This window comes from Rhipicephalus microplus, unplaced genomic scaffold (genome assembly GCF_043290135.1).
Source record: "Rhipicephalus microplus isolate Deutch F79 unplaced genomic scaffold, USDA_Rmic scaffold_48, whole genome shotgun sequence".
NCBI classification, from domain to species: domain Eukaryota; kingdom Metazoa; phylum Arthropoda; class Arachnida; order Ixodida; family Ixodidae; genus Rhipicephalus; species Rhipicephalus microplus.
Genome location: NW_027464621.1, coordinates 796431 through 821123, shown reverse-complemented (window position 1 = coordinate 821123; position 24693 = coordinate 796431). Strand labels below are relative to the sequence as shown.

Below are 24693 nucleotides of genomic sequence, written 5' to 3'. Positions count from 1 at the left end.
CACGATCGCTGGCACGCTTGCTATCTCGGTGAGTAAATCAGCGCACTTTCAATGAGCAGAGACTGTGTGAAAAGAGCACTTCTCACTGGAGCGGCCGTATATGCTCACACAAGCGTTTTGTACGTGTTCCGCAATATCGAATCCAAAAAAGTTGGCAGCCAATTTTCCTTCTTAGAACATTAATTTTTTTGCTATCGTGTTCATTGAATTTCATTCAACGCCCCGTCGTGTTGCCAGAACTGATCGGCTAAGCGAAAGCTACCAATGAATGCAATGAATGCAAAAGCTGCCAATGAATGCGCCAAGCAATGAATGCGCCAAGCAATGAATGCGACAGCAACAACTTGGAATGTAACGCTCAGAACGGCAAGCAGGTCGAAACGTGCAGCGCACTGCTCACGCACAAATGACGCACGAAAACAACATACACAGGACGAGAGAGAACTAAGAACGTTTACCACTTGACACTTAATGCACTGTTTAAACAAAAACGAGGCAGGAAATGTAATAACAAGTACATATATGAGTGCGAACAAGTGCCCCAGCTGCTACTTTGTAATGTTTGAAAAGCGCACTCTTCGCAAAGAGCGCCTGTAAAGTGAGCCAAGTGATCTTTGCCCTCCCGGCAACTAAACAAAATCATTCCGGTCAAAGTCGAAGGCGCGCGATTCTCCCTACCGAAGGATAAGCGCACGGACACACAAATCATTTACTCTCACCCCCCAATTCACGGGGCAAAGTACGCGTGGGAGATAAGTGCGCGTCGGGGCATCGTGACAAGCTGAGCGCCGAGCGTGGCCGCCTTTTTTTTTTCTTTCTTGAGTTTTCATATAGACACGTATACATATACGGTGAATGACGGCGATGGCAAAAAACCCAGCCAAGACTATCCATATAATTGCTATAGCAATAAAAAAAAAAACAAAGCTGAACATCGCCGAGGGCCACACCATGCGCGCGCAGTGAAACTACGTGCGCGCGCACGGCGTCAAAAACGAAGAGGGAACAACACGGACACAGACACCGCGGAAAGCTATTCGGTAAAGCGCCCTTCATATGCAACGGGGCCCCACATATGTGACACTATCTAAAAGCGCGGCACTGGCAACGTGCAAAAGTAGTTTTTTTAGTGGGGGGGGGGGGGGGGGGCACCCCAGATTCTAGGGTGTAGGCTTGCCTGCTCGCCTCGCGATCGCTCCCGCCTAGTGCGTCCTGTGCGTCCGCCTAGTGCGCCCCCACCGCTTCGCACTTCGTCAGGTCGGCGGAGGGCAGTCGCGGAAAATACATGCTCGTACCAAGATGCTAAAATGTGGAGCGAAATTTCTAGATTGTTCGTGGAGAAAGTTCATTATATCAAGGTTGTCTTCGGCTACTACTTTGTTACATAGAGGTCGCAAATACATGTTCTTCTATGGAGCAACGGCGGGGATTAAAAAAACTTCCGTTATAACGAGGAATTCTTTATATGTAGGTTCGTTATAAGCAGGTTTAACTTTACTCTATTCAGTTGGAAAAATTCAGTCGGGAAATCAGATAAAATGGGCCTTCGAAGCACCCAAAAAGCCGTGAAATTCCCTCAAAAGAACAAAAATTGTTTAAATTTTGCGTGCACGCCATCCTTTCCGGGCAGCGAAGGGTCAACACGTTTCTTTCCGTCCGTCAACTCCCTTTGTTCCTGGAGCTCATTCAGACTCGCCAACGGTGCATTGCACCCACGAGAGGCACGCCAAGCCGTGCCTCTCGAAGCCAATGCGAGCGGAGTTTTCCCTCGCTCGAGCGATCGGGCCCTGTGGAGACTGATTGTGAGAGAGCACAGCACAGTCGTGAGGGCCAGTTTTCCTCAATGGCATGTCACCATGAACACTTGCCTATGGAGACGTGCTCGCGGTACCTTTTGTGTTTTACTTTCAGCCGTAACGACGATAAGCCTCTTTTGCACCCGCCGCCTTTTGAAGCTGGCGCTGTACTGCGTTTTTTGGCTGTTGCCACAGGCAATAAAGTACTGTGTACTTGTCGCGCTGCACTTGACACTTTGGCTGTCCGAACGCGCATGTGCAGCGAGGTTAGTCACACAAGGCGACGGTGAACGCAGCCCTGTGGTTTGCTAAGACCGAACTCGCGCTAGTCGGCGTACTCCTGCGGGATATGTGTACACGACGGAAGCTACATCTGCACGTGGCTGAGAGTAAGAGACGCTCAGCTCATAGCAACCTATTGCACAGGGCGGGCAGTATGCTGCCTAACATCCAAGTGGTTAATTGATGATTAATATTCAGGTGGTTAATTAATGATAGTCGACTTCTCATTTAAGAGGAAACAGTGGTCTTAGTCCCATAACTCAAGTGCTTTAGGAACCCCCCCCCCCCGCCCCCCCCAACCATTTGCCATGGTGGGGCTCAGGTCATGCTTTCCACATTGAAATTTAAAAAAAAAATTCCTTGGATGAAATAAGACACTTTCTGTTTTTTTTTTTCAGCAGAAAAACAGATACGAAACATGTAAATAAAATTTACTGTTGAAAATTCGTTTTAGAAATTTCTGCAGTGAGTGTCAAAACTTCAAATGCTATTTTCTCTGGTTCACATTTTTTGCCAGCCTGACTAGCCTTACGGAACTTTTTGTTATGTTTTGCTGAGCCAATTTCAATAAATTTGATACACTTGAACTTATAAGAAACCAAACTTTGGAGCAACGCTATTTTTTTATGGCTAAGTTGAACATGTAAAATTTTGTGAATAATGTTAGCTCATTACATTCCAGAATTATAGAGCATCAATACAATTGAAAACTTTGATAGGATAATGATAGGATATGCCGAGGCGGCATCCGTCACTACCGGTTCAGCTTCTGAAATTGCCGATTTCATCCTCCGAGCCATTATACTGCGTCATGGTGCTCCACGTGTATTGCTCAGCGACCGTGGAAGGGCCTTCCTTTCACAACTAGTGAACGAACTTCTTTGCGCCTCTGGCACAACTCACAAGACTGCCTATAGTTATCATCCCCAAACTAACGGCCTCACTGAGCGATTCCACCGCACTCTTGCTGACATGATCGCCGCCTACATTCAACCAGACCACAAGAACTGGGATGTAGTTCTACCGTTCGTCACTTTCGCCTACAATACGGCTATTCAGCGGCCAACCGGCTACTCACCATTTTACTTAGTTTATGGACGCTCCCCTACTTCTTTCCTGGACGTCTCTTTTTTTACCTGCCATGCGGATTCATCTCCATCCTCTTCAGAGGAATACGTTTTGCGGCTCGCAGAGAGCCGCCAACGTGCTCATATAAACACTGCAGCCCGACAGCAAGAGAGAAAGCTGGTTTATGATGAATCACATCGTGCTGTATCCTTTCAACCTGGAGACGAAGTGCTTCTTTTGACGCCTATTCGCACACCTGGTTTGGGCGACAAATTCCAGCCACGGTTTATCGGGCCGTACACAGTTCTTGAAGAAACTTCACCAGTGAATTATCGCGTGACGCCACTTGTAGCCCCAGCAGATCGCCGTTATCGAACTACTGAGGTCGTCCATGTCTCCCATATGAAGCCCTTCATGCGACGTTCTTTGTCCCCTTGACTTGCCGCGGCCAGACTGGCCGCTTTCCCGTAGGGGGAATTAGTGTGGGCATTTAGCATAGAAATCCTCTTCATCTGTACATTATCATCATTATCATGTGTTGCTCATGCATCCTCATCGTTGTCACGTAGCATCATCATCTTGGTTCGTTCATCTCAGCTGTCGGCTGCCGGTTCCTCGGGCCTAATAAAGGTCTTCCAAACCAAGACTTCATAATACATACGAATATACATTTTTATAGCAAAGCCAGCTAAATAATAAGGGTGCGCAAATTATGCAAATAACTATGGTATTTTGTGGGTGTAATATGTCAGAAAATACATTCACTAGGTGTGCAGTCAAGTTCGTCTGAGTTGGCGCGAGTTCAATAAAAAAAAGATCACACATGCACTAGCCGGCACCAAGACATGAGCCATCATCACTTCTGTAACTTTTGTAGTTTCTATAGTATAAAACTTTGCTGCCACAAAATTCTTCAAGAACTTTTTTCGTTGCTGAAGTATTTGACTACATCTTGTATATCACATATCATGGTACAAATACAAAAACTGCAATGACAGTCTCAGAGTAGCTGTAGGTCACTCGCTCAGCTCGCATACAAACCACCTTCCCAACGGAAGAACAAGTGAAAGGAGATTACCATACCTGGGTGTTGCATCAGGGTCTTGCATATAAACTTGAAAGAAGCGCACCTGTCCATCAGCACCAGCAGTGGCAAGTGCCGTGCCATCGGGTGCAAATGCCGCATCAATAATGGGCTATAGTGGGAAAAAACACAAAAAATTAATAAATCACATACTTGTGAATGAATAACTCATCCAAGAAATCTAAATACGCAGGTCCATGGTGAAACTTAGTACAAAGTCCACTGTACATCATTACTTAGGCACAATATTTCAAAGGATCAAATTTGTTGTCATAATTAGCCAATGGATACTCAAACACGACTGGACAACTTAGACACCCCTTCCTCAACAGTGACTGCAGTAACAGTTAAAGTAGTAACAGCATGTGGACTTTGCAGTAATTATGATATAGCAGAAACCTTAAACAAACATCCCCTTCTGCAGAACCATTATTTACCACAAGCCCCAGGAAGATTTTTTGGTTAAACAGCCACACTATCATTAGAATTCCAATCATCCCGTTGCACATAATTTTTAATAAAATGTAACTTTTCGTAGCACTAGAATTTACTCGTGTACTGTTTTACCCAAAACAGAAGCTGTAGTCAATTTTTGCATGTTATCAATCAAATGCACTACACTCTAAAAAAAGAGCGAGTAAAAAGGGTGTCTTCTTGTCCTACAACAATAGTCGTCATTTATATTGCGTTCCATCCTTGCGCTATTGCCCTGTGCCCGGTACATTCCGGTCACGATCGACATGCCCATTATTAGGGCAACATTTCATTCTCGATAGGAAAGTGGCCAGCGCAGAGTTTTCAAGAAAGAAAGCGCACGCAAGCCTAATGACGATTATTGTTGTGGGACAAAAAGACACCCTTTTTACTCGATATTTTTTTAGAGTGTATCCATCGATGTGTGTAGTAATGTTTTCCCATTTCACGAGTTCAAACACCACTGAAAAGGTAGGATTTCAATGCTGCTGAAAAGTTATCGTAGTTAGGGGAAGCGCCCAGCAACACTAGCAAAACATTAAGACGTTCTTGCCATAGCCTCCTGAAGTTCATTTTGTAAATTTCACAATACTTCACTTTTGCAACTAAAGAAGTCAACTGTCATAATGCAACATCTCAAGATACAGGCACATTATAGGGTGAAAAGCCAAATAATGCTAAAACATACACATGTATAGTTGCTAGTGGATTTTTTATGCTCCAAAAATTGACATAGTAAAATGTAATTTGAGGTGGTTCAAGGCTGTGCAGCTCTCCTTGTAGGCTGTAATATACAACCGAACACACTTATAACGATTACAGATATAATGATCTATAGGGTATAACGACTATATTTCAGTGGACTTACGATTTCCCTATGCTGCTCATTGAAATTGTGTGAAAACACAAAGAACGTTTTTTGAAGCCTCTGACTTTTACAATGAACGCTTAAGACACTGTCGCGGTAAAAGTATGGTGCATCGAATTGAAAAAAATTTCGAACTGACTTTGTAAAGCTGAGAGAACCGTCATCGCGAGTGCCCTGCTCCAGTTGCCCTGCGACGCGGAGACATACGAGATCGCACACAGATTAAAAATGCTATGAGCGAGGTCATTCATTTTTTGAGCGTTTCGTCAACAGTAGAATGTCAAAGAAAAAAAGAGAGAAAAAAAAGGTACACAGCAGCATAGTTGTGCAGTCAGCTTTCAAGCAGCAACCACTTCTAACGCCATTCTCTGCAGCTACGACTGCTTACAATGAACTAAACAATGCCTTAGAACGCAAGAGGACATGAATGCAAGGAGCGATAGCCGCTATAACTTTTCCTCACATAAAAATTCATGTCCCTCAACTCATATGAACCACAATGTACTGAAAAAGGCATTCAGACTTTTCAGCAACAGTAGAGACCAGTCGATCAAATTATGAATGCTGCGATGCATTCATGGATAAGCGTAAGGCGCCTGATGAACATGTCATTGTGGCTTATCGCTGACAACCAAATCAAAAACATGTGCAGTCATCTGCTCAGCTTCACATGCAGCTGTGTAGATCGACGACATCAGCGCACTATGCTGCCGTTTACTAGATCACTGCTGCCACATCGTGTGTGTCTCTTTGCATAGAAGCAAAAGTAGCTCGCTAGTATATAGCACCATGGTCACCAACAAGCATTGACACTCTGACAGCAAACATAGACTGTTTGTTTTATTAGGCAACATCCCAAGCTCACCGCGCATCATCGTGCTTGGCCTGACCGTCAAGCCCCGCAAAGAATCGTTCATTACTTGCAAAATGTTGGTCTTCGCCGCATTGAATGAAGAGGCCAATCACCTCCGTCATACACGGTCCGGAGCGAAACATACACAAAGAATGCGCGAACTCACGCAAGAAGTATGCTGCAATGTCAGTAAACTGCCCCGTAGTGATGGCATGAGCCGAGTAGATGTTGCACTGCATGCAACTAGCCAGGGATGGTCAACTCCACGTGGCAGTACCGCAATTAAATGAAACGGTGTCAGTTCATCGTAAAGGCTGTTTAATTGACTCGTAAGCATGCAGCGGCTGTCGCTTAGAGACATGAAAAGGCTTAATAATTGTCACGAAGCGGTTATTGACACTTTATAACCACCTTCCAACCTTTCATTAGATTTTTGAGACCTTCCTTCAGCACACTCAATTGACAATGCTCAATGTAGACAAGGGGGAGCTAGTTGGTACATATACGTCTCAGAAACTTCAAGCACAAACTGAGATGAAGACAAATGAGGGAGGGAACAACACCACTGCTTACTATCAAATGAAAGCTTTGTTAATCATGAACAAGCCTGCATGCATTGTGAAGCTAACACGAAGGCTTGGATAACCACACTTTTTCACCAACAATTCCGCAAACTTTGCTAAATTTGCCAATTCTAAACTAAATTCTAAACTAAACTTTGCTAATTCTAAGTCTGAAAACAGCAAGGTATAGAACTTCGTAGACAACTGTGGTGCCCATGGCCTCTCTAAACTAAACTTTGCTAATTCTAAGTCTGAAACAGCAAGGTATAGAACTTCGTAGACAACTGTGGTGCCCATGGCCTCACTGATAACCTGATGTCCATTCAATGAGAATTAATGCCGCCTTACAGTATAAGCATGCATATAGACCGCGGCATGACAAAATATCTCAAAGTGCTACACAACGCATGCCTGCTGGCCTGCATAGTTCTATGCATCAATGCTGGCACGCAATGTGTTCCTAGACTTGGGTTGGTGAAGGCAGTAATGTCAGCAGTGCTACAAAACCACACAACCCTGTCTACAGTGCATTCACGGTTTCAGATGATTGTGGAGTCCAAATAAATGTATTTAAAAAATGCTGATTTTATTTTATTGGGCTCTCATTTATTTGCCCTAAGCCAGTGGCTATATGTTTATGCAAAAAATAAATCAATAAATAAACAGGGGTGCAACCACGAAAATAGAATTTGGAGCAATTTTCAAGGCAGCAAAATGTTGTTACTTCTGGAGACCTAAAATTCGAATTTGGAGCAGGTTACAGGGGAAAAAAACATTTGTGTTGTATTACGAGAAACTAAATCTGGAGCAGTATGAAAAAAAAAAGGGGGGGGGGGGATTACATTTAGAAAGACATATAAACAAACCATTCAACATCCCCTAAATCGTGCCGTGTGAATATATGCACTACTATTTCAATAAAAGTAGCATTTTCAACCACCCCACTCAGCTAAACATGATGAAGCCCGCATTAGCATTTGCCATGCCTGTCAAGTCCTTTGATAGATTGAGGCTTCAAATGTGGATTTGCCAAGCTGGAGACTTCAGATTTGTAAAGCGGAGGGGTAGGGGTGGCAATTAAAATAAAAAAAAACTGGCGAATGTACTTTTAAAAAATTTTTTATGGATGCAGAAATGTCATGCAATGCTTTAAATATTTACCAGTAACTTTCTAAGACGTAAACAAACATATTAGTACTCACAATTATGTGGCATATACACGCACGAGTAATTGAACAAGCTGTCCTGTGCCCGTGACTAGTGCTAACAGCCTCTTCCAAATACTTAAAATGCTTTTTCGTGAGCCACCGGTGTATTGCAGCAAAATGGTTTACGTGGCGTTCTGCAGGGGTTAGTACAAGGTCAAGAAATTTCCGAACCGCTACCCCTCTCCCCTCCTTGTTCTTTTTCACGATGGGGTAAGCCAGAGGGCACAACTTCTCGGCTCGCTTGCAAAGCGCGTTTGTCTAGATAATGTAACAGAGGCACGTGCCCATAGGCCAGGTAACGGCACCGGATATCTGTCGCATGTGTCGAGTTTACGGCAATGCCGGCGTTCACAGAACATCGAGTTTGATTGCAGTAACAGGGGCCTACATTTCCTGCTTTAGTTCTTATGGTTTTTAAAATGCCATAGCTTCGTTCGCCGACTAGAAAATTCATATTTCCCATGCAGTGTTGCTGTCTATGGCAACGCTTTCTTGTTTTAAAGTTTTGCGTGCCACTGATACATCCGCTGCGGTGAGCAGACCGATGGGTGCAAAGTGTTGTTACTTAAGGGGAGATGCGGGTCGAAAAATCGCGTTTTTTGCGAAAATTTCCACTTTTGAGATATTGCTTCTAAAATCACTTTTGATCATTCAACTATCATTTCCCCAAAGGTCATAGCTGAATTCAAACGAGAAAGTGGTAAAAAGTCGATCTGCGCTAGTGAAGGTAGCTGCCGAAGTCGCGAATTCACGCATCCGACGGCTATTTTTGAAAATCCGCCACTCGGCAACACGATGACGTCCACCATCGGGGTTTGTTCGGTGGTGTAGATCAAGGCTCCTTCTAGTGTACAGGCGTCCCCCTAGTTTCGTATTTTAGTGAGGAATTTCACAAAACAGTCGTTTCCAAGTCGGTTTGCAGCCAAGCTGCAGCCGCTTCGCGCATCTCTACCGGTCACATGGTACGCTACCGAGGCCGCCATTGGCTACATCTGATCGGCCTCGCTCGCTGAGCGCTTGCGACGATCGGCACTTGCCGTGCGTTTCTACGTTTTTCCGAGTTCACCATGGATAACTCGAAGAAGCGAGACTTCCGAGCACGAAAGTTTGCAAGCAAGAACAAGTACCAAGGGCGTCGACGTAAACCGAAGCGCAAAGCAGCGGTAGAAGAATGCGAGCCGCGGGCCACTAGGCCTAATCAAGGCAGCGGGGATACGGCGGCTTGCGGGAACTTTGACGAAATCGACGCCGCGATCAAGTTCATCAGCGCATCAGAAAAAAAGATTGAACAGTTCGAAAGCGAAAGAACGAAGAGTGTTTGTGGCTCTGTGAGCGGAGTATTTTGTGACATCGGCGCACTGACATCGATGGTAAGCCGTGCTGTTTGTCCAACATGCCACACCGCTGGACTCGTCGTTCGCGACACCGCAAGTAAACGTAAGGGCCTCTCTTCGTTCCTCGAGCTGCACTGTGATAACAGTGAGTGTCCTGAGTCAGTGGTTTCTGCCGCGCATAGTTAGCGGCGTGTTCTGCCGGAAAGACATCCCACCGATGCCGGTGATGACTGGAGCTACCGAAGCGGCAGCTCGCGCGACAGCTTCGCTGTCAATGTGAAGGTAGTTGTGGCTGCGCGTGCAATAGGCATTGGGCATGAACAGCTGTCGCGTTTTTGCGCTATTCTTGGACTGCCAATACCTATGCATCATAAGACTTTTATTGCAATCGGCAAAAAAGTTCATGCTGCAGCTACCAAAGCTGTGCAAGAAAACCTGGCGAAAGCGCGGATGATAACTAAAGAGAAAGTGGATGGGGCTGATGTTGCTGTCATGTATGATGGCACATGGCAAAAAAGAGGGCACAAGAGCCACAATGGCATCGGCACTGCTGTGTCTGTGGACACTGGTTTGTGCCTAGATTTTGAAGTGCTATCGAATTACTGCCTTGCCTGTAGCCGGCACCAGGACTTGGGTGATGAGGAAGAAATATGGCAAGCATTCCACACACCTGTCTGCGAAAAAAATACAGAGTGCTCCTCTCATGCCATGGAGACTGAGGCAGCTTTGCGCATATGGGGCAGGACATCCTCATACACAACACCATTGCGCTTCACCAAGTTCCTCAGTGATGGGGACAGCAAAGCTTATACCGCTGTCGCTGAGGCCAAGGTATATGGTGAAGCTGTTGTGGACAAGGAGGAGTGCACAAACCATGTGGCCAAGCGTCTAGGCACTGCACTTCGGAAACTGCCAACAAGACTTCCACGAGGGGAAAAGCTGACAGATGGCACAATTCAGAAGCTGCAGAACTATTACCGTATTGCAATCACAAACAACAGAGGTGATATTCTGAAAATGCATCGTGCCATCTGGGCCTCATATTTCCATTCATCATCGAGCAACACAGCAGGCAGCCACCGATACTGTCCAGAAGGGGCGACTTCCTGGTGCAAGCATAGGCGAGCTGAAGCGCTTGGGGAGGCCCCACCCGACCACACACCAATCTTGACCAAGGCTCAAGGATTGGCTGTGCTTCCCATTTACAAGCGGCTCACAGATGAAAAGTTGCTGGTGCGTTGTATCCAAGGGAAGACCCAAAACGCTGCAGAATCTTTGAACAGCAAAATCTGGTTGTTGTGTCCGAAGACTAAGTTTGCCTCCCGGACAACAGTGGAAACTGCAGCTGCTATGGCCGTGTTGTGGTTCAATAAAGGACATTCAAGCTTTGAACACGTGCTAGAGGAGCTTGGTGTAGTCCCACCAGATCAACTGATCACCCTGGGCCGATCCCGCGACCAGAGGAGAATCGAAAGAATGTCTGCGTGTGAAACAGCCGAGGCAAGGGCCCATCGGCGGAACGTGGCAAAGAAAGCGCGCCTTGATGACTCCCTTCTCAAGCGGCGAGAAGGATCCACATATGGAGCAGGACAATTTTAGGTGCTCTAGCTGTGTCCCTTCTATGATATCACCAAGTTTTGTGCAAATCGCACTGTGTAATCATGAGTAAACATATTTACAACTTTCAAATGCATTTTTCTCGATTTCCATTTTGAGGTAATTCTCTCATCTTGTGCACAATCTTTTTTAGGCATAAAATAGTCCTATCTTGATGAAATTTTGCACAGAGCTTAATCAGCCACTCTAGAATACAAGTATCTACTTTAGGTTGCATTATACATCACAGATTTTTTGTTACACAACTTGATACACTGATAGAGAGATGTAAAATATGCATTCAGTACTTTTAATTTTTTTTTTTTTAATGTAGCAAATAAATTTTCTGTTTGAGGTACTTTTCTGTATTGTACTGCTCAAGTGCAGCAGAATGAGCCATTTTGCAATTCTGTGTGAAAATTTTTAGTAAGCTTTATTATGTGCACAAAAAACACTATATTTTGATATCAAAGTTGTAGTAACTCCGGAACTACTATAGCTATCAAACAAATAATTGCAGTTATGAAATCAGAACTGCAAGCTTTACTAACACCTAAAATTTCAAGGAGCTGGGTTATGAAATAAAAAAAAACCTTTTTCGAGTAGCATCTCCCCTTAATGTGGCCGATCGCGTCTCGCGAGTGTCCTGGCCTAATAAGTATATATCTTAAAACGTAGTTCAGAATTAGGATCTGCGCACCTGTCTCCGGATCAATTAATGATGCTAACAAGTGCTCAACGTGGCCTCCATTTCCCGCTGAAATTAACACAAATCAGAATATATTTTGAGGTTGGTCAAGCATTTTGATGCAAAGTGGCACAATTTCGGCAAATTTCATGGCTTTGGCACAGCTCAACGCAAAAAATGGTAATTGTATCAAATTGGTGCAATTGGCCCAGCTGTTGCAGCTCTGAATAAAAGAAAAAAAAAAGAAAAAATAGTGCTCAAGGTAGCTGTACTAACAGAGTGAATCAATTTGTTCAGATCGAAGGGTGCATCTGCACTGCACCTGCCTTTGTGTGTTCAATGATCCTCTGAAGACCAACACGAACTTGAGGCACTGTCAGTGTCCTCGATCCATCTCGACTTTCTACTTGGCCAATATTCCATACTTCTGCCTGTTAAAGAGACAAAACAACTATTACAACTGATAAAAAGGTAAACGGTGCTACAAATAATCATGCAAAAGTAAAAAGTACGGCTACGTTTGGCTTGATAAAGGGGTACATGTAGTGACCGATGCAACACTAAACAAATTCCTCACAATAGTTCACTGCAACACTTATCCACACAAAATAGAAAATTCTAGTTTTTACACACACACACATAGGCACTATATGAATCCTTCTTAAACTCTAATTCCCACTCATATATCAAAGTTGGTGAATAGGAATACAAATAACTAATTCAGCACGTCTACTTAAACCATATTAAGCTTCAAGTTTCACTTTTGGGTGCAGTATAACACTTCTTACCGGCTAACACCCAACTGTTTGGAACTCTGTGGGGGTCAACCTATTCCTCTAGTTCAATCAACTCCGGGAGAACAACCACTAGCAGCAGTGAAGTGCTTCACGCCGTAGGCCGCCACACTGACATGGCATGAACGATTGGTCACAGTGAAATGAGAAAGAGCTGTCAGGAATGGAGAGTGGCAGGATAAGGCTACAGAAAGCAGCATCATTCATGCTGATGGCAACATAGCCTTTTAGGATTCTGGCAATGCTTGGATCATGGCTGACATCTTTGGTGCAGTGGAAACAGAGCCGAGCAGTAACAGTTCTGCCATTAAATAACCTCCAACTTGCTCACAACTTGCTAATTACAACTTGCTTCAGAGTTCAGCGCCATTTGCCTCTGTTGTGACGCTAACGAAGGTACTGGACTTGCGAAGGTGTCAATGATACTGAGGATGGCTTTACAAACTTGATAATGCTAAAGGAAGACAAATTTCTTACAAACTATCTTCTTGCAAAATAAAGTGCAGAGACATGACAAATAACAAATTGCACACTGTTCTTTTGCATACTGCAGGAATAAATTAAAGTTCTCACTTATTACGACTTTCGAAAATGGTCCAGAGACCTGCATTGCTTTAGATAAACTTTAAGTATATGAATATTTTGTAGTCTGAATCATCAATATATTGAGCTGTTTTGCAATTTCTTTTGCATTAAATTTACCTGAAATGGACCAATTTTCGAAAGTGCCTGCACTTATCACAGGACTTTTCATTTTAAGACCCTGATTGATTGATATGTGGGGTTTAATGTCCCAAAACCACCATATGATTACGAGAGACGCCGTAATGGAGGGCTCCAGAAATTTCGACCACCTGGGGTTCTTTAACGTGCACCCAAATCTGAGAAACCGGGCCTACAACATTTGCGCCTCCATCAGAAATGCAGCCGCTACAGCTGGGATTTGATCCCGCGACCTGCGGGTGAACAGCCAAGTACCTGAGCCACTAGACCACCACGGTGGGGCTGAAACAAGGTAGTAGCCTATACTACTTTTTTCTACTTTACTACTTTTTAAATGTTACTACTCATGGGTGGTAACGACTAGGGTAGTAACAGCAAAGGTAGTAATTGTTACCACCCTCACCGTTACACAGAAAACTTGGGAGAACCTAATGCACTCAAATTCTGTTAACATAGCCGATCTCGGATATATCAAACTCTGATATATCGAATTATTGCCTATATCGAACAGTTGAGAAATCCCCTTGAATTTCCCATGCAATAGTATGGGAGCGGTGCACCCATATATCGAACTACCGCACGGCGGGACATCCGCTATATTGAACGCTGCACCGCACCACAGCCCAGAAAGTGCATTCTTCCTAGCAAATATTCATCAATATTCAGCCGCATTATAACAAGTTACGATCATTCTTTACGTACAGGTCACAAAAAAAATGTGCTATCGTATTTGCTCGCGTAATCCTCGCACTCGCACCCCCCACATCGCCTAACAAAAATATGATTTCTTTTTTCCTCGAGTAATTATCGCACCCCCGAAAACTGCCGCAAAAATGCCGTCTGCTCGTTTCAACCACCGAGGTTGATAGCGGGTGCCATCTCTTAACCATCAAGCGTGCTCTTACACAGAGATTCAAACCAATCCAAGCCAAGCCGAAGAGGCCAGTGCGCGTTGTTGCCGGACCGTGTTTTGTATGATGCGTCGGTAATCTTGTCACGTTACGAGGCAATACTAAAGCTCCACGGCTGCTTTCAAGTTGCAAGTTATAGATCATGCACTAAACAAAGGCAACAGGGCCGCCGGTAGGCCCTTCAGAGTCTATGAGTTTTGTGTTCGCTACTGGTGACGGCAGCTGAAAGCCACCAAGACGCGTTGGGCCTGTCGTGTGCCTAAAACTGGGATTGATGGTAAACTTTATATCTTCAGAAGGAAACTGCGAACGATTCTGTTAAATAGCCATGAGCCCAATACTGACATCCTACGCTTATTTTTTGAGGGCTCCTGTTGAGCAACCAACGTTATCGTTACGCCCGCAACGTCCACAAGCTTTGCGTATGGTATTCTAATTCTCGATCATTTGCTTCCACTTTTTGTGTCTCAAATAAATATTTTCTTGTGTTGAACCTCTGCTTTTATTGTTGAGGTAAGTTTTAATTAGTACTTCTTAAAGCTTGCTGTTAGTTGCTGGGGTGAGAATACCGATTTGTGGCCACTTCGTTTTCTTTTTCGCTCTGTACGTTTTCGTGGAAAGTTTTCCCCGCGTAATTCACGCACCCCCCAACTTTGCATCGGTTTTCCGGCAATAAAAGTGCGAGGATTATGCGAGTAAATACGGTATTCCTTTGCACTGATCTGGTTCGTTGCGAGGCATTTGCGAGTGCACCGGTATGTTTGATCTGTAGGTCTGCAGATGAAACATACCGGTGCAGGTAAGACCTGCAGGTCTGCGATTTGCAGGTCTTAGCGCGTAGTATTTCTGAAAAAAAAAAAAAGACTGCCGAGAACTCTAAAATAAGAATGCGATGTGACTATCTCATTTCAATGTTCTCATTCCCTTGCTTGTTTGTTAGCGCACAATGACATGCAAGCCTTCGAGATGTGCAATCTCACGCGTGTATTGGAGGCTACGCTTTTCTTAGCTTTTTCACATGAAAGCCGCTGAAAACAGCGGCTGCCAGCTAAAAAGCCACAAGTGACGTCGATATCGCCAACATGTCGACGATGGGAACTCAGCATTGCGTCTTTTGAGCCTTGCAGTCTTGTGTACATGTCGCCTCATTCTTGATAAATCCTCATTCAAAACTGAACGTGGAGTTGAAGTGAACGTACACCTGCACGCAGTGACATAATTATGACTGCCACTAGGAGCGACGTCAAGTAAAGCACCTGCGTAAACTTTCCTTGCGGCCAGGTGATGACTTCGGTTGCGTCATGACAGCTGACAATGCCGTATGTGCCTCAGTGAATTCCGCGACTTATAAGCGTTTTCGGGCACCATCTCGGATAGTGAGCGACTTCATCGGTACAGATGACGATGTAGCTGTTTGACCGCATCGATGCTGAGGTGCACGGCTACACCGTTCTCGGTGTAGCCGTGCAGCTATGAATGTGCCAACACCTTCACTGTCGCCGCTAACCAACCTTTTTAAACTTACATCAGCGTTCTGCATCAATCAATGTTGTTGCAGCCAAAAGAGCTAAATTCGTTTACTTGAAAAGCTTCAATGGTATTGAGGATGACTGGAAATTGATGGCACGTAAGAAGCAAGACAAGTTTACAGACTTTTCATGTGAAATAAAGTGCGATACCTTGCAGTTCACACTTTGTTCTTCATTATACTGTGAGCGAATCGTTATGTTAGCACCAACTATTTCCGAGGCCTGAAATGCTTTAACTTAGGCCTTAAATACAAATATTTTGTATTTTGAATTATCAACACATCGAACTATTTCGCGATCACCTTTGAGTTCTATGTATCCGGGATCAACTGTATTACCAACTCGTGCAGCATCAAGTTCTCCTAACATACAGTTGACTGTGTAATGAGACAAACAAGTTTCAAAATTTGATGCCTTAACTTTAACAGAACTCTCCAGCTAAGCAAGAGCAATAATATAATTATATACCTACTGTTACTTTCAGTTAAAGAAAGTCAAATACAAGGCAAAAAAAAAAACAGAATGATTATCTGAAATAACCTCTTCGTGGTTCGTAGCTACTAGGAACTTAAAATTGTCTTCTTGTGAACTGTTTCCTCCTCTTGCACCATCATCTGGCACGTAGGGACACCATATCACACGACGATATTCACTTGATACTTCATCAGTAGGGCGCTCCACCTAAGAGAAATAGAAGAAAGCTTCTCGTTACACATGCACAGTCAAATACTACAATATTGTCACGAAGTGAGCGTACAAGAGGAAGAAATGTATTTACAAAATATACAGACATAGGTAGAATCAGCTGCTGCCAAGACAGGATAGCAACAATACGAGATCTCTGAGCGCTCTATCTTTCGTCGTCTTCATTGTCTTTTGTGAGGCATTCTTGTTCCTTATAGATTGTAACACATTACCCCCATTCCTAATAACACCATCTAGGTGCCTAAGTAAGAACAGAATCCTATACATAGAAGTACGGGGGCTCAAGGCAGGGGCACTCACAATATCAGTAACGGGTATGGGGGATGATGAACTACTCTCCGGCGGAGCGATATCGTATGTAACTGCGGTAAGCTGATGTAGGACTTTCTGAGGCTCGGAGTAGCAAGACAGAGAGAGAAAGAAGCTTCGATGACAGCCCAATGTGGCAGCAAGGTGGCCAAAGGAGGACCGAAGAGCCTGGAGAATAGGAAATATGTCTGTGATAATTATCATAGCGTGTCTTCTGAAACAGCTGGGAGGCAGAAAGACGATACCGTGCTATCTGTCGAGCCGCATGAGCAGTTACATCACGGGCTTACTTGACGAGAGGATACATAGTTGAAGGCAGAAGAGCCTCAAAGTAAGTTGGGGTCGCGGCCAAACAGGAGATAGAAAGGAAAAAAAAGCCAGCGATGTCGTGCCATGACGAATTGTACGCAAACATAGGGCAAAGTGGCATCCTAATCACGATTATCTGCGAAAATACGCATTGTAGTTACGGTATGATTGAGGCACTTCGTGAGTCCATTTATTTGTGGGTGGCTGGCAGTAGCGAGCTTGTGGCATGTGGAAGTTGAACAGAGAATTTCCTTGATGACTTTCGAAAGAAATTAGCGACAACAGTTGGCAACTACCTACCTCAAAGTGCCGTGGTGAAGAATGACTTAGTGAAGCTAGAAGTCTGCAACGTCAGTAACACAGCTCGTATCCAGGGGTGAAACAGGGTAAATGGGTTTGGGAGCAGTTCATAGAGCAGGCAAAAGTCTTTTGTAGCAGGCTTTGAACAGCCAGAAAGGCTTTTTTGAGTCAGTTTGGAGCAGTTCACAGCTGATAATGCCTCGTTTCACAGCATTTGTGAAGCATGATTTGTGCAACAGCCTTATTATTGCAATAGCAATCATGTGGACACTCTCCACAGGTTTTCAACGTCGCCGTTACCATCATGCTTCGTATACAGGGTTGGAAGTGGAGTGTTTTGGAAAACCTCAGGGAGCAGAAATTAATACAGTTTTGCAGAAGCTTTGCCACAGTAAAAGGGGAGTTTTGGAGCAGGTTCGGAGCACCAAAACATGTGTTGTAGCGAAATGCGAGTTAGTTTTTGGAGCAGCTTTTTAGGGTCCAACATCACTCTCAATAAAAATTAATGCTGGTAAAAAAATTACAATGTTTGTCACAAAACATTAGTACTAATGAGCTTACCAGACTTACACCTACAAACGTGTGTGTGGAGGCGTGTGTAATACAAAACATGCTCATCTAATACTCAGCTTGAAATGAAATGAAAAATATATTCTGGGTGGTAAAGCCAGAAAACTATTTAGGCGAATGCACCTACTGCAAGGAGTCTCGCTAGCCACCACAGTGTTGCAAATGACGTTGCACTTAATGTGTGAAACTGAGTATAGATAATCACGGAGCACTTCGCTTGGCAAAATTTTGTTATCTCCTCGCTAATTAAACACACTACTTTGCTTATCTGTGCTTGGTGGGGAGAAAAGTGGGGCCGACCAAATCATGCAACAAATCTGCACGCATGGTAGAGCGAGCCATCCGGCAGCGACAGTGTGGGCAGCATAGGCACTGTGCTGCACGCAACTAACCAGGAGACTACCCAAGTCCCCACGACGACTCTGTGTTTCAATGAAACTAAGTTGTCACTTAGTACCACATTGTAGTAGAAAATAAAAGCTGACAGTGTCCTTATTTCAGTCACTGTGTATCCTAGATGGGCCGGACCGCATAATAGTTTCGAAATGCTCCTTGGCCTCAGCACTACGCCCTGTAAAATGATCATGCCGAGAGTGCAAGCCCAGCATCTTTACCTAAGCCCTTTTGCAAGCACTCACTGCATAATCATGCCACATTCCCAGCTGGTACAAATTATCGAGGTTTCACTGTTGTGGGAGATGCTGACACCCCTTGTAAAGTTGTTTGTGCCAAGTGGCATACGTGTCTTGCACGTAAGCCGCATTTAAGGGTTCACATTGAGATATAGGTGGCGTTGTGATTGCGAGCGTTTATCACCACTACCATCATCATCATGGTTGTTAAAACAGTAGTGCAAGTGGCGACGCTTGGCGGGAAGCCTGCGGTGGGCAGCACCGCAGGCCGTCTGCCGTGGGCCCTCGTGGTAAGTCAAGCGTTGGTAAAGTCGCCTTGAGTGTGTGCTTGTGTTTATGTTGTTGAGTGTTGTGTAATTTTCTGTAAGGTTGTTTTAGCACGTTGATCACAATTGATGAACAATGATTCAGCTGACGATATCGTCAATCTAAAAGCACTTAAATAAATGTATGTTGTTTTGGTTTCGTCAGACCGCGTCTGCTGTGTCCATTCACTCCAAGAGCGTGGCGTGCTCACCACTTCGAGAACACCCCCCCCCACTGTATTACTAGATAATTCACAGTTACTCATGTTGGTGTCACCACTATAGCGAAAAAACCACACCGACAACTGCGATGAGGAATGCTTCCGTTCCCCATAACCACCAAAAGTCTGTATTTTCAATCTTTGTCTATCCGTTTCGCCTCCAGCAATAGCTATTTATTACCGGAACCCATAACTAATTATGGTAAGTTCACTACTAACTTCTCAGCCACACGACTCGAACTCATTACCATGCCATAATAACACTCTCTCCAATTTCCACACAATCAAGTTCAACGTTCGATCTTACTTGCACTCGGCATAATCATTCCATCATCACCACTACTTTTAGCCTTTTTTTTAATAATCAAATCATGTTAGTGTGTTATGCTTCTTTTGTTGCAGTTTTTAGTTCGGTGTTTATTTTAGCTGCGTTGTACATAATTTTGTTACTCATTCCTTATGAGAGGTCCCCTGTACAGTCTGTTGACTTTAAACCTCCCTCTGTATCTGTATAAAACCCAATTGTAACTACGATTTTTCTGTAAAATAAATGATTGACTGATTGAGAAAAAATTGGCCCCATATTTGCATGTTTGTCTGCAAATTTCGTCGAAAGACGTTGTCTTCCGTCTGGAGAGAGTGATAATACCTTTATTTTTGTTATGTTTCGCACGAGAAAGTCGGTGAATGGTATTCTGGAGGCGCTACATGAGACATGAGCACCATCTGGCAGTAATTTCAGAAAACAAAAAGATAGCCTCCGCTATAAAGCGTGCGCACCATCTTGGAGGGCATATTTTGCAGATTTCAGGGTAAGTGGCAGCACCGTATTGTCTTGGCAAAGCGCAGGAAATGCCTTTTCGTGTATAGCGTCGCACTGTCAGCGCAGCATAATAATTGCTACAGTTCTTAGAATTGCTTATGTATGCCTCTTCTAGTATAAAGAAACACACCAAAAAAAACATTGATGTGTTGATATTGTGCCTCAGATATGTGCAGTAATTGCTTTATAATCGACAATTGCACAAGTACTAAGCAGAAACCAGAGCAATATTGGTGCGCGCTGCGGATGCGGAAGTACTTGCGCCGTTTCGCTTGACAAACAGATGAACAGAAAAACAGTGACCAAAGTTTCTTCATTAAAGTACCCCGAGAAAGACTATCATCATTTTAAAAAAAGAAAAGGAAACCGAAATACAACGCGATTGAGCTACACTGGATACGGATGGGGTCGCGTCCTGTGTATAGCCAATGTTCAGTGCTCAATCAACGATAACGATTGGCCAGATTTGACAGCTGACACTTCAAAATCGACAATTGTCGCGGAAATTGCCATTCATGCATAGCCTGGCACAGCGGGTCAGATTAGCGCAGAATGGCACAACTGGCACAGCACTTCCACCCCTGTGTATAAAGCCCAAATTGATAACATCCAACCACGCATCGCATGTTCTACATGCGGGTAAAAGCGCAAGAGTGGGGACAACGAACGCGGCTGAAGCAGAGATCAAACAAGCCAGCAAATCTCCCTCTCTCAGAGGGTGCATGCAATAACATGACTCCAATACACCAATCGAAGGCCTGCCGTTGAAGTAGAAGAAAGGCATCACGCCCGTTTTCAACCAGCATGACAAGACGCAAGGGTGAGAGGAGGGGGTTGTTGCTCAAGCAGCAAGTCTGAACAATGATTCTAAGAACATGGTGACGATGGCTGGCGCGCGCGCTAGCTCGGCCATCATTAGTAGAGAGTGTCCTATGCTCTCATTGCAAAGAGACGGTGCAAAAAGAGTTCCTAGAGGGCCGTTATTCTTTTACGCCAGCGTTTTACCGCCGCAGTGGTCTAGTGGCTACGGCACTCGGCTACTGACCCGCAGGTTGTGGGATCGAATCCCGGCCACGGCGGCCGCATTTTCAATGGAGGCAAAAATGCTCAAAGCCCGTGTGCTTGGATTTGAGTGCACATTAAACACCCTGGTGATCAAAATTTACGGAACCCTAGCTGCAGTACAGCATCTGTCATAATCATATTGTGGTTTCAGGACGTTAAACCCCAAGAATTATTATTATTACTACACCAGTACTTTGTAGAGTTACGTCAGATGCGGTGGTGGTAAACTTTTTATTTTGAAATGAACTAGAGAGTTTTTGTGCGCCTGAGTGGCAGTCCCTAATCCGGGACGCCATTGGAGATCGACGCTGCCCGGGCGTGCGCCACCAAGGAGTGTTGCACTTCCAAGGTAGAGGAGCCGAGCAGGTACTCCTCCCAAGCCTCTCTAGATGGGATGGGGACGAGGGATGAGAAAGAGTGTAGTAGCAGGACACGAAGCCACAACGTGATCGGTGTTAGCTAACACTTGACAAGTTGGACAGGTGCCAGATATTTCCGGTATGAATTGCCGGGCGACCACTGGACTAAAGAAAGTGTTAGTCTGAAGGCAGCGTGGCAGTCGTTCGTCCGCTTTCCTGAGACCGCGTGCGGGGCCAGGGTAAAGTCGGTGCAAACTGCGATGATAATTTAGAATATCACGGTAGCATGTCATACTGGAGTTCCCAGAATCTGACTCTGAACATGGAAGAGCAGCAGCCCGGAGGGGAGAAGCGTGGGCAGCGGCATTTGCCACTTCCTTGCCAGGAAGACCTGTGTGGCCTGGAGTCCATACTACTCTTACGGAGTGAGACATAAAGCGCCAGGAAGCGGCTCGAAGGAGATGAGCAGCCAATGGGGTGATGGAACCCTGAATGTATCAAGAACAGGCTGAGTGCGAGTCTGTTAAGATAATGTGAGCAGTGTGATGGGAAGCAGCGAAAGTGATGGCAACCTCCTCTGCATGAGTTGCACTGTCAGCTCTAAAGAGGCTATCGACGTGGCGGCCCTCTGTGATCACAGCGGCCACGTAATGACTCAAAGTGAAAGGGCCCGAGACGTCTACATAGAATACGCCAGGGCGATCGGAGTGACGCGCCTGAAGGGCAGCAGTATGCGCTTGCCTACAACCGGCGTGTTCAGGATCCATGTTGAGGGGTAGTGGCTCCACCCACAACTTCTGGCGCCATAGTTCCGGTACTGGGGATGGAGGGACCATCTGTGATTGTGTTGAGACCAAGTCTACGGAGCGGGCAGCGCGCGGAAGGCGTCTGCGATAGACGATTGAGTCGTTTGACATGATGGGCTTCTCGCAGCTCCGCTAAGTAGTAGTCCAATCCCAGAGCCGCAAAGCGGCTATTGGAAGTGACGATGGGAAGGTAAAGCGCGCGTTTATACACGGAGCGTAAAAGAGTATCAACTTGGTGTTCGTGGTCAAGACACAGATAAAGGTAGGGTGAGGCATAGAGGACTAAACTGGTCACAAACGCTTGATTTGATTGATTGATTGATATGTGGGGTTTAACGTCCCAAAACCACTATATGATTATGAGAGACGCCGTAGTGGAGGGCTCCGGAAATTTAGACCACCTGGGGTTCTTTAACGTGCACCCAAATCTGAGCACACGGGCCTACAACAGGTCACAAACGCTTGGGCCAGTCGGAGGGAGTGGGTCCCTCAGAGGCCACCACATTTGGTAGATACCTGCCGGATCATACGCTCGAACGAGAAAAAATTAACGGCCAGTCTCACTTCGCACAAAATTACAATTTCTTGCTACCGCATTTACTGTGTCGCCCTTGCGGTGAAATTGACCATAAAAGAGAGCACAATGACAAAATTAATGAGAACACCCGCAAGCACTTGATGAGCAGTCCTGGACACCTATTTTTGCTAGCCTATTTCAGGAACTGGACACCACCCACCCTTATTTTGAACACAAAAGCACGCTATTTGTATCCACAAAGGAAGGAGTGCATAATCCTTTCCATCTTAGCTGTGCACAGACCGAATGGCATAACTTAAAACTGGAAAAGTCCATACGGTGTAAGGTAGGCTGTCTTTTCCCGATCACAACAATCAACCGAAATCTGCCAGTATCCCGACGTCAAGTCGATAGACGAGAAGTAGGGAGACCCGTGTAGACAGTCGAGAGCGTCGTCAATGCGTCGTCAATCTGCGACAGTGGGTGGACATCCTTGCGTGTTACTTTGTTTAAATGACGATATTCCACGCAGATGCGCCAGCTGCTGCCGTCTTTCTTTACTGAAATGGCCGGTGTTGTTATGAACTGCAGGATGATTCAATGACCTTTTTGGTGAACATATTTTCTACATCACTTTGCATGACTTGGCATTAAGCATTAGACACGTAATGGGGAGGTCGTCGAATTGGGCTGGCATCTCCAGTGTCGATCTTTTGATAAGTGCAAAAGGATGCCTGACCCAAACGGTGGTCACCAAAAAAATGTCACGGCAAGAATTCAGCACATGCCGGATATCTTCCATCTGTGCTGGAATGAGGTCTGTGACAATCATCTTGGCAATGTTGTCATCGGCAGTGTTCGTTGAAGAAGAGGATTGAGCAGAGGACAAATAAGCAGTGAACACAGAAATAGAATCTTCGATACAAAATATTGGCCAGTCATGCCATCTGGAATAAGATGCGTGCACTTGTTGAAGTTCAGTATCGGGAGGGAAGCTCGTATATTCGTAACTGTCAAGTGTGTGTGCAGAACGGCAACATTTCTGCAACACAGGACGTCGGCAATCGTTGTCAACATGTATCACTGTTGGGAATGGGAGGGTAAGCCCTCAGCCTCATATATGTGACAGTTTTAGGTGCCAAACGAACGTAATACAGTTAAACCTGGTTATAACAAACCTCCATATAATGAATTCCTCTATATAACGAAATTTTATTCTCCACTATTACTCCATAGAAGCACATGTATTTGCGCCCTCTATGTAACAAAATAACAGTGGGAGAAAAACTTAGTATAATGAATTTTCACCACAGAGAATCTAGGAATTTCGCTTCAGATTTCGGCACGAGCATGCATCTTTCGAAGTTGCCCTGACGCCGACGAAGCAGTGGCAGCGCGCTCATCGCACCGGTGATGGCCAGGCGAGAGCGAGCGCTCATTATTGCGCCTGGGTGAGCGCGAGGCAGGCACGGGCGTTGCCACCTTTCTTATCGCCACATACTCGGACATGCCCTCTCTCTCCAAACCAAAAACTCTTGCCTTGGAAGAGCAATGCTTTTAGTTAGTGTCACGTATGTGGGGCCGCGGTGGATATGAATATGTGTGTCGTTCGCTCTTCATTTCCTGAAACCGTGCGTGCATCTATCCATGATATGGCCCCTGACGACGTCCAGCTCTTTTTTTTGTTTTATGCGGACAGCCGTGTCGTCCATACCCAGAGGATGTCAGATTAGGCGCTGATGGAAACTCTCCGAGACCATGGTAACAACGATGGATTTTTGGAGGCAGACTTGTGACGCGTTTCCTTTTGTGCCACGAGTTCGAAGGACCGTAGCTTTCGCGCTTAGTCGATTCGCTCTGGCAGCAACACAATGACGCATTGAATGCAATGCAATGAATGTGAGAGCAACAAATTGTAATGTTATACGAGGTAAGGCTGGAAACGAACGCTTTAAAAGAACCGATATCGCGAAACTCCTACAAAACAATGGTGTAAACAAA

General features: G+C 45.0%; 1 protein-coding gene across 3 annotated transcripts in view; it reads right to left on the bottom strand.

Annotated features, from left to right (window-relative positions):
- LOC119176980 (enhancer of mRNA-decapping protein 4) overlaps nucleotides 1-24693 on the bottom strand; it is a 311927-nt gene that overhangs the window by 220566 nt on the left and 66668 nt on the right. For all 3 annotated transcript variants that reach the window (XM_075884808.1, XM_075884809.1, XM_075884810.1), the window contains exons 6-8: nucleotides 16312-16452; nucleotides 12141-12245; nucleotides 4230-4342 (exon numbers count right to left, since the gene is read on the bottom strand). In XM_075884808.1, the coding sequence (XP_075740923.1) occupies nucleotides 4230-4342; nucleotides 12141-12245; nucleotides 16312-16452 (359 nt within the window). The remainder of the gene's footprint in view (nucleotides 1-4229; nucleotides 4343-12140; nucleotides 12246-16311; nucleotides 16453-24693) is intronic.